Source organism: Cynoglossus semilaevis, chromosome 14, assembly GCF_000523025.1.
Source record: "Cynoglossus semilaevis isolate Cse_v1.0 chromosome 14, Cse_v1.0, whole genome shotgun sequence".
Lineage (NCBI taxonomy): Eukaryota > Metazoa > Chordata > Actinopteri > Pleuronectiformes > Cynoglossidae > Cynoglossus > Cynoglossus semilaevis.
Genome location: NC_024320.1, coordinates 13,958,717 through 13,969,458, shown reverse-complemented (window position 1 = coordinate 13,969,458; position 10,742 = coordinate 13,958,717). Strand labels below are relative to the sequence as shown.

The window sequence follows — 10,742 nt, the reverse complement described above, 5'->3', positions numbered from 1 at the left end:
TTTCACTTTGACTCTGGAGCATCTCCCCTTACAGTACACACATTACTTCCACATGAAAAAAAAAAAAAACACAGCATGAATGAAGCATCGGCATCCAGTGAACCTGTGTAATACATCACACAACGACACAGATGCAACATATGGCGGAGACAAGGAGAGCAGGCCGATTCGCAATTACTGATCCATGCTTGGAGGAGAGACGGTGTTCAGGGGTAAATATCGGCTAAGCGCTGATGAACATTGGAGGATTTTTCTAAATGCCTGAAGGAATTCCATTAACTACTTTAATAATGTAATCATGGGAGCCATCGGTGCCTGTCAGATGCCATCCCTGCCCTCTCAATTACCCAGATCTCCTCGAGCTCAATTGCTCACATCATTGTGGAGACCAGGCGGCAGGCAGAGAGACAGGCTGTGTGGCAATGCAGAGAGCAAAAAGCGTCCTGAGCAAGAGGGGCAACTGAAGCATTGCTTCAACATATGCAAAATGTCCACCCCTCTGCATGTGTCCCAATTCAGAGAGAGGCCATGTGGTGCCCTAATTATCACTGACACTGTACTGTTGCTGCTAAGAGAAGTTTTTAACCTCCCACCAAAGCCATACAGTATCTGCTTTATCCAAATATCATGCTGAAAATGTCAGACTTTTGATGCTTAAAAGTGATAATGGTTGACTCTTTGTTTTTGTTTTTTTGTTAAATTGACAAGACATTAGTTGACATTTGAAGGTGTTGATGTGTGAAGTTTTATAGCTCATTATTTATTTGTATAAAATGACTGCCAAAACCATCTGACGAGCGACAGGAATAGACACGTCTTTCCAATCAATCGCAGTCCATATAATTATTCCAGTGTTGCCAAAACGCAATGGTCGTCAAACTCGTCGTTCTGCAAATAAACGTGTGTTGATCCAACACTTCATGGAGCGCTGGCACGTTTTATGTCCCGCAACGTTCCACATTGACTAAATCTGGAGTGGTGTGTCAGGAGAAGCTGACATGGAATAATGGAGCTGAAAAATTGTAACGCAGCGTTTCAATATCTTCAGCTCTACGAAGGTTTGGTGTGTGTGTGTGTGAGTGAGTGTTTGTGATGTTTTGTCCTGTGGTACGTAAAGAGATAGGCAGTGAATGAAGAGATCGTGATTGCCAATGTCAACTCCAAACCACGTCACGTTATGAACAAAGTCATTCATTTTAAACCTAATTCATTCCTAATTAAATCCAAGGGACTGAAAAAAATATTTTTTGTCAGTTTCTTCCTTTTTTTTAATTTATCTAATAAGAAACACAATTTTCAAAAAGCTGTGCATGCACACGCACAGACACATTACATTTTCATAACCTTAACCAGTCTCTTTGAAACATGTGATTCAGTGATTATGTAATTGTTCTCAGCCAGTTTTTCCCTCTGGAGTGAAATTGCAGCCAAAGAAAATTGTATCACATTCTAGCGGAAAAATAACACCAAATTGCATTAAGAGCTTTTCGTTTTTTTCACCTAGGCATGTTTTTTGTTTTTGTTTTTTTAAATCAAGCTTTATGTTGGTAGTTGTCAACACAATCCAGTCCCCTGGGCACATCAGTGCCGGAGTGGCACAATACACTTTTAGCCATGATTTACATCTCAGCGCATCACATACATGACACATCCACATCCACTCTCTGTCCCCCCGCTCTCCATCTCCCAAATGGTGCCTTCTGTTCTGTTTCAGAGCTTTTACCAGAGACTCCAGCAAGAGTTTCAACTATTTATTCGTCAATGACAATAAAGAGGGGGGCAGCCATGTTGCTAAAATGTCCTGAAAATGATTTAAGTACAGAATAAAAAATGTGAAACAGTCAAAATACTTCTGGGGAAAAAAAAACATACAAGGATAGAATAAAGGTTCCACATCTCCTTCTGTGTCGGAGATCTCTGCCTGTCTCAGTCAGGGAACAGTGAATTCCTAAATGGTGATGCCCACTGCACTCTGAAAATGGAGGCACACACTGCAGCCTCTGCATTTTTATCAGCCTGCTTTGCATATTGGATTTAACTGGGTCAAGAAAAGAGCAGGTTGAAAAAAACAACAACACACAAATAACAAACGAGTGATTCAAGACACCAGCAGCAGCCGCAGCTGTGCATGGGATACTTTCTTCGTATCAGGGTGGGGAAAAAAAAAAAACACAATCACAAAACACAGTCTGTAACATTGCTAGGTCAATCCAATGCTTGAATATCATCAAGTGAGTTGAATTGATTTTTTTTTTCTTTTTATAAATGAACAACTTAATATTCGTCAGGTGGCAGCATGAATGGTGTTAAGGTGTAATTGCAAAGGGACACCCTCAGATAATGCACATTGATTGTAGCCAATTGATTCCAGTGCTCACTGAGACACTGGTTGCCTCCTGACTAGGACCTTCTCCGTATAGAGTCTCTTGATTTGCTTTGATTGAGTTCCCAACAAAGCCAATTCACGGGTCTAATGTGTGTGTGCGTGTGTGTGTTTGATTGTTTGTCTGGATTAATCCATTAAATAACCGTTTACCTTTGTACACTTTGAATTCACCCACAGCCTCCACCTTTACTCATGAGAACATTATCTCAACCTGACATCATGTTTATTGGTTGACAATAACATAGTTTGGTCATATAGTGCGATAGGTGCAAAGCAATCCAAATGAAATGAACTTGATGAAGGATAGAGAATCTGCGAATGGTCGTATAAAAATAGGTGTAACATTGATTAAAATATTGGTTCCCACACCACATATTCCATACCTCAGATTATCATCTGAATTGCTCCGTAACATAGATTCTACATATTAAGAATGAATGCCCATATTCATTTTTAATATAATCATCTCCTTTTATGAGAGCTCATCGGAGGCCGACTCGCCTTCCGTTGCAAAAAGTGCAGAAAGCATACAAAGACACTTCTTTTTTTTTCCTGTTTTCTCAAAATGACGCAGTCAGGTTTTTTTTTTTTTTTTCTAAACATGAACATGATCCCTGGAATAAGAGATGAGCCTGGATACATCATGACTCTCCACATCCAATACTGCTGTGCCAACAGAAACTCTTGCTCTCCTCCAGCCTGGCTGTAATAAAAATTCAGAGAACCCTCCCGAGACTCGAGGAGCACAATCAAGGGTGTGCCACGTTCAAAAAAAGCCACGTTTACAATGCAGAGCTACGGTAAATGAAACTACAAACATAAGCCTTTTTTGTCCAGAGGATCATGGAGAATGACACAGGTAATACTGATGTGGAATCAAAAAGATCTGAACGACATGGCAGATTATATCAATAAATACTTACTTACAGACTACAGCAGATAAAATAGTCCTACACAGTTCTGATGATCTGCTGTACAGTGTTTTTGTGTCCAGGAGAGATTTAATAAACATTTCTTTTCTGATTCACAATATACCTTATGCATGGTTATATTCCTGAAAATGAAGTTACCTGTACAGGTACATTTTGTGTGGTATTTGCTTTTCATCATAGAAAAATAGATTTTGCATTATCAGTTAAGCAGAGCCATAATGTTCCTCCATGTCTCAGAAAGCTGTATCCGTTCCAGTGATGTCATGTTTCAGAAATAAGAATAAAATTGTTCGGCACACCCCAATTTTTTATTTTATTTTTTTCAATTTCCACATCTTTCCCCCGTGTTAGCTTGTTTGTCTTGTGCCAAGGCACCGGATAAACTGTTGTGTTTCACAGAGGGACGAAGGAGAAAAATGCATTTGTTTGACATGAACTCAGGTTTTTGTTGCTCAGAACTGGCTAAAGGTGGTCTGTTTCTCAAGAACTTCGAGGTAATCAGGCTCAGACTGCAGTTTAGCTTTTAGCTCCAAGTACTCGTTCCTGTTAGGCTCAACATAAACAGTACTCGGTGCGGTGCCGTACAGGACTGTTTCTCTTATCCTCTCCGGGTGCAAAAACTGACGTCTGACATCAAAATTAGGGTTGTATGTGTACGACACCGGCCCTGTGTACTTGTACTCTAAATTGGCCCCTGCTGGGATGGATGGAATGGGCTGATGGGGGGACTGCTTATCCGGCTCCAGGATCCCCCTGAAGAAATGGTCTGCGTCCTGGACAGGGGAGGGGTTTTCCCTTGGCTCGATGGTGCTCACACTGTAGGCAGGGCTCCTCATCACACTGCCCTCCCTCTCCTCATCTGGGGTATTCCTGTAAGTGACCTTCAGCTCATGGAGGTCACGGTAATCCTCCACAGTGTTGCCCTCCCGTGACCGATATATGGGGTTTTTACACATGTGGCCCATGGGATGTGGAATGTACTCATAGACATGACCGGCTGGAGCCTTAACTTTGGGTCCAGAACGGTTGTTGTAAAGACTGTACTGCAAGTTAAAAGAGCTGACATCAGAGTTATTGGTGCTAGTACGGTCGCTCTGTGATTTTTTGCGCTTTTTCATCACAACAACAAAAAGCCCTGCAGCCACGAAGACAGACATGATGAAAACAAGCAGGAGGCTGAGGATGAGGACAGAGAGAGGAACTGTGCTGCTGGGGGTGTTGAACTTCTGCGGAGCTGCTGTGGTGACAACCTGCTCATCCATGGGCTCATCTGTGGCAATGGTGGGCAGCGTGTAAGCGTTGGAGTCATCCGGGCAGAGCTGCTCCGATTGAATCGAGTGCAACTCCTTTCCTGTGAGGACTCTGGGTGTCTCACACACAACTTCGTTAACCACAGTTCCTGCATTCAGCTGCTCCAGCCATATCTTCATCCCTACCATGTCACAGGAGCAGTCCCAGGGGTTTTCAAACAGATCTATTTGCAGGAGCAGTTTCAGCTGATCTAATACACCACTCACAGGCAGGTTTTTGAAATTATTGTTGCGTAGGTTAAGTCTGGACAAGGAAAGACTAGAAAAGATGCCTGAAGGTAGGGTTTTTAAGAGGTTATTGTTGAGAAAAAGCAGCTGGAGATTAGGGAGATAACGGAAAGCGCCCTCATCAATTTCTTTAATTTTATTGTACTCTAAATAAAGATATTGCAAGTTCTGCAAACCAAAAAACATCTCTCCTGTAAGCCTGTCCATGAGATTACCATTCAAATACAGCCTACGCAGATTGGTTAAATCCCCAAAAGCTCTGTCGTGTATCACTGTTATCCTGTTGTTTCCCAGGTGAAGTAAATCCAATCCTGTAGCGTCGACAAAATCTGATCTGCGTACCACTGGGATGTAATTTCCAGTGAGATACATTTTCTTAGGATTGTATGGCTTGGGTTTAAGGTCAGAAATGCTTTCAATCTTTCTCTCTTGGCAGTTGACATTAAGCCCTATCTCAGATATCTGCAGGTTGCATGTGCAGGTAGTGGGGCAGTCCAAAGGCACAGGAGATTTTGTCTGAAAAGCAATAATGGGGCCATAGTTGTAAGGATTACCACCTGGTATTCTGGAGGTGGGCTTTAACCTGGTTCTGTTAAAATGCCTTGTACCCTTGGTAGGCCTAGACGAGGAGCGGAAAACAGCAGAGGAGGTGCCAGATGCAGTGACAGCAGCAGGGGTGGTGTGGGGATATCCACTGGTGCTGCTGGGTGGTGCGGGCCTAACGGAGTCATCCAGGGGTCTTCTTGGGCAAAGTTCCTGCTTGGAAACCTCATCCAGGTCCCTGCCATGGAGCCGGAACGGTGTCTCACACACAACTTCTCCGACCAGAGCTGTGTATGCTATACTCTCTAGCCAGGCCTTTAAAGCAATAAGCTCGCAAGAGCAGTTCCACGGGTTCTCCTCCAGCTGTAATTCCACAACTTTGTCCATGTGCTCTAGGAGGCCAACATAGGGGAACATTTTCAAGCGGTTCCCTCTCAAGTCCAGGTGCGTGAGTGGAACATTCCGAAAGATATTCGAAGGCAGGGACGAGAGCAGGTTGTCATTTAAAATCATCACTGTGAGATGGTGGAGTTTGCTCAAGGTGTTGGGTTCAATATTAGTAATGTAATTATAATCAATTTGTAGGTATTCCAAGCTCTCCAGTCCAGTAAATGTGTCATCTCTGAGCAAATCAATTTTGTTGTTATTTAGGTGCAATCTTTTTAATCCCTGTAGCCCATTGAAGGCCCCTGATTCTATCTCAGCGATATCATTGTTCCCCAGGTGCAAGATGGTGACCCCGGTGTAATTGATGAAATCATTGACTGACAGCTTCTTCAAGAGATTCCCTGTCAGCAGGAGGTGATACATGGAGAAATGGACGGGGCTGATCTCCGTAAGTCTGATGATCCCTCGGTTCTCACAGCTCACTGTCAGGATCCCTTCCTTCTCCTCACATGTGCAAAGACTTCGACAGATCTCTCCATAATTGTCATACATCTCAACCAGCCTCAGAGATGATGCAATCAGAAGGATTAGACTTAGGATCCAGATATGCATTTTTCCTGGGTGAGGTCGCCCCAGCTCAGTCAAGTATGGTACCAAAATGAGGAGTCATCTAAGGGAGAAGAGAAAATTTTTCATTTGTTTTCTTTCACATACAGCTACAACATTACATGTGTGGAAATGCACACAAAGTAAACATAGGTCACCCCCTAGTGAAGAAACACGATACATTCTTCAAAACATCCAGAAAAGCACAGGGCAGCAGGCCCAATGATTTCAGTATATTATGCAAATCTGTCTCTTTTTTTTCCCCCAGCATTTATGAACTTGGTCCGACTGTTTTTTCTAATAAATGCATACCTAAATGAAAATATATGTCCCGGCTACTCACGGTATATGGCCACTGCGCATTAGATTGCGTGTCTGAATTTCAATCCATCTTGGGAGGGATAAAAAAGGATTGCCATTCACCGTGTGCAGACTGATTAATCTTCTCATTTACTAATTCAATCCTTTGAGAATTTCGACAAAGGAAAAATACTTGAACAAACATCGCTTTGTGCACAGCCATAGATGGGTTTACACCTCGTCCTGGTCCCTGTTCCACAAAACTAACAGTTAAAAAGAGGGATATCAACTCCCTACTGCCACTAAGACTACCTACCAACTCACCCCGCATAGACGACGACTTGGTAACAGTGAGGAAACTGTTTTCTGTCCAGCTCTCTCCACAACACACTGAGTGGATTTATTCACTAAATCCAAAATAAAATCACCCATTTGTCCTGCTTACACCAGGATCCTTAAACAGAGAAGCCGCCAATGTTAATCTTTAAACTCGGCCTGCGATTCGAAAATTCCAGGCTTTACAAGACCACAGTCGCAGCCCTTCTTCTGCCCACGACCGGGAGTTAAAAAAAGAAACGCCAGGAGTTGGTCAGAGCAAAATAAGCAAGTGTTTGAGATCTCGTCGAACATCTCGATAAAAAATGTATTTCGACAGAGTAAATAATTCTATAATTAAGTATTCTATGCGGCGTCTGCTTTTTCAATGGTTCCAGCTCCCCTCCTCATCTTTCGTCTCTCTCGCTCGCTTTTCTCCCTCTTTCTCCCCCACAGACGCGTGAGCACGTGCACGTACGTGCACACACTCGCTATCTCTCTCCCTCGCTCTGTCTCTCTCTCTCTCTCACACACACACACACGCATATTTAAAGAGGGCAAAATCCTACTGTCGACGGTCCAAGCTGAACAAATATGCGCATTATCTTATTTCTATGTGTCACCTACGCGTTAGAAATAATCCCTTTTATTGTGTATCATTTTCTTTGGAAGTATTCGTTCTTACCTCAATAAAAGCTCACTTCCGCAACTGTGGCTCTAATGTAAATGGACCTGAAGCGTTTGGCCAAAATTCCGCTGAATAACACAGACTAAGACACGGGGCCAGTAAAACTGCCATCATATTGCTGTGTCCATAAGAATGCAGGCTCTTGTTGCTGTCACAGCAGCCGCAGACGCAGATTGCTGCACACCGTTCTATTTCCCGTTCAACTTTGGCGAGGCGCAAACTGGGGATGCTGAGCGGGGCTTTCAGCACCACGGACAGCTCCTTGAAATATGTGCGTAGCATGAAACGAGAAAGGGAAAAGCTGGAGTGTTTCTTACCGTACTGATCCGGATGAACGCCAAAGCATCCCCAAAGTCACGTAGCGGTGTCTCTTTTCTTCCACCAGCATCGGTGAAAATTAAATTTTTCACCAGCCGCCCTTCCCACTCATTTGTTCAACAAAAATTTGATTAAAAAGAATCCTCCAAAGTCAGCTCTCCTGGGTGTTTGTCTCCATAAACCAGGCATCCAAGAGCGCACAGTCTTTCATTCACGCCAAAAACACGACAATGAGCGCGGCCAAACGGGCTGATCCTGCGCTCCTCCAGCGGCGACTAAAACGAGCAATGTCATCTCGAAAAAGGAGCCAGAACCAAAGTTCGAACATGGTCAAGCAGAAGAAGAGGGGGCGAATGAAGACGCGCTATATTCCCACATCAGGCGAGACTTGCCGCATACATTTTAACTGACTGCCATACATGCGCACTGGTGGAGCGGAACGGAGAGATTGGAGCACGGGGAAAAAAAAAAAATTCCCGTGTCTGCATCTGCTGCTACCACCGGTGATGTATGTATAGATCTTTTGGATTTCAGCTGCCGGACAGTTCACACCAACCTGGGGAAGGTGGATGAAAGCTTCTTCAGCGTTCACATCCAGCGGCGCAAGAGTCCGATCTAGTCCCGCACAGGTCATAAAATATCCCGTGTACACGTACGTCAGCTTGATCTATAAACCAACCTTTCAACTAGTGGAACTTGATCTTGGGTTGGTGCATCCCCTACAGCGATGGCCGCGTTATGACACAATTATCATAACACGGCACCAGAAATCACTCAGGAAGAAAAAAAAAACACATAAATTCCTCCCAATCTCATGACAGTCACTGCGCGGAAATGAAAAGGGATTTAATGCGTGCAATAGTCTTTAAGGGGGTATGGTAATGTGAAGGAGGTGGGTAGAGGAGGACAGGAAGAGGAGGAGGTGGAGAACAAAATGAAGAGGATGGACCTGTAGAGGGCAGCACAATGATGAAAAAAGGCATCGTCCCATACATGTTCAGGCAGCAGTGTGTGCGTCAATGTACTTTAATATGGGATTTGAGTCAGTCACACGTTGAGCTGTTTTTCCTCTCCAGCAGGAAGGGCTGCTGCTTTTGACCGTGGAAAGCAGTTCTTTAATTATTGAGAGAGCATGTGACTTGTTGTACCACACACAGGCACACTCTGTGGTACACACGTTTGAAGTACACCATTATATGATGACATAGAAAACACAAAAAATAAGGAATAAACTATAAATGCAACATTTGTAAATTATTTCCTTGTCCTTTAGGGGGTGGGTGTCAGCCATAACTAACCTGTATCTACAATACAATTTGAAAAGGAATATATTAGTTACAAAAAAATATCAGTTTACTGTGAGATGGACTTTAAAACATATCGCCATCAACAGCTGTCATCACTTTCTTTGGGGGAAATTAAATTAATATTTTCAGATATTTAAAAAAAATCCATGTTCATGCTTCTTAAAATTATGGAAAAAATACTTCAATCTATTATGGCAATGTACATTACTTATTATTTCTAGGGTAAAGGACTAAAAAAAAACTCAATCTCAATGGTCTTATCCCTTTCCCTTAAACACTGACATATATATTATATCATAAAATATCTTTGTTTTGTTATGTTTATTTGTCCATTTTAGATTTTGTTGAGTAACAATGATCATCTAAAATAACTCTTGGTGCAGAAGGTCTATACCTTAACACAACAATAAGTCTTAAAATGTTGACCTTGAATCTTCACTGGTTAAAGTTAAGATTCTTCATGTGCTGGATTTCAAGTTGACAGTGAAGCAAGTGACCACCTGGACTTTGGTGAATACTCCTTCTGTATTTAATTTTTAATTAAACCTGTGCAAACCTGTTATCATTTTACCACACGTACAATAATGTTCTACTGCAGTATCTTCTTAGTTGTACATTTTAGGGATACAACTACAGTCCTCAAAGTGTTGAAACTTTCTTTTCTATGTTATTTGTGCTTAGTATTATTTACCAGGATAAAACAGAAAGGTAAAACACTTCACACTGTATCTCCTTCTAATATTATTTTATTAAACCTGACATCTTCCAAGAACAGTTGAAATGTTCCCATTCTCAGTTGTGCAGCAGAAGCATCTGACATTATGACAATGTATCTGGTGCATAGGATTCAAGACAGGATTTGAGCCTAATTTAGGAGCATATCTGTGATTTTATTTTTATCATCATGTCATGAAGAAGTCATTTCCACCTTCACCCAGCTTTTGATTCCTCTGGAGGCAAGTCAGAAGAAGACTTTTTTTTTTTTTTCCACTCTGACACTCATGATTGTGTCATGTATTCATTACGTCTCTTTTTTACTCGAGTCTGTAAAGTTAGTATTCCTTTAGATATTCTTTTAAGTGACAAGACACGACTGTAACACATGTTTTATTTGCAGCAGCAGTGCATTGCTCACATCCAACCCCTCAGGGGAAAGATGATCACCGGCTGCTGAGCAGTTTTTAAACTCGCCTTGATGAACAAAGACCCTTTCTTTTATAATTATTGTTTCATCCAACCACAACACCTTTGGATGGACCTTTACCATCACATTCAACTTGCTCCAGGCCACTCTTGTAAAGCAAAACACTCATTTGTTTGCATTATCTCTTTATAGGGACGGGGAAGCGCATGGATTACCAGTCCTGCAGCTACATATTTATAAGAGATTTGCATTGCATGAAATAAATTCAGTGTAGGATT

General features: G+C 42.3%; 1 protein-coding gene across 2 annotated transcripts; it reads right to left on the bottom strand.

Moving 5' to 3' along the window:
- Positions 1-3,352: 3,352 nt before the first annotated feature.
- On the bottom strand, positions 3,353-9,163 carry slitrk5 (SLIT and NTRK like family member 5). Of its 2 annotated transcripts, none has more exons than XM_008325259.3 (2): positions 8,013-9,163; positions 3,353-6,456 (listed from the first exon to the last, which is right to left on the bottom strand). In XM_008325259.3, exon 2 carries the CDS (start codon positions 6,396-6,398, stop codon positions 3,771-3,773), a length of 2,628 nt encoding a protein of 875 aa, XP_008323481.1. In that variant the 5' UTR covers positions 6,399-6,456; positions 8,013-9,163; the 3' UTR covers positions 3,353-3,770. The 2 variants fall into 2 exon arrangements, with proteins under 2 accessions (XP_008323481.1, XP_016894580.1); XM_017039091.2 differs by lacking the exon at positions 8,013-9,163 and adding an exon at positions 7,017-7,585.
- Positions 9,164-10,742: the final 1,579 nt, after the last annotated feature.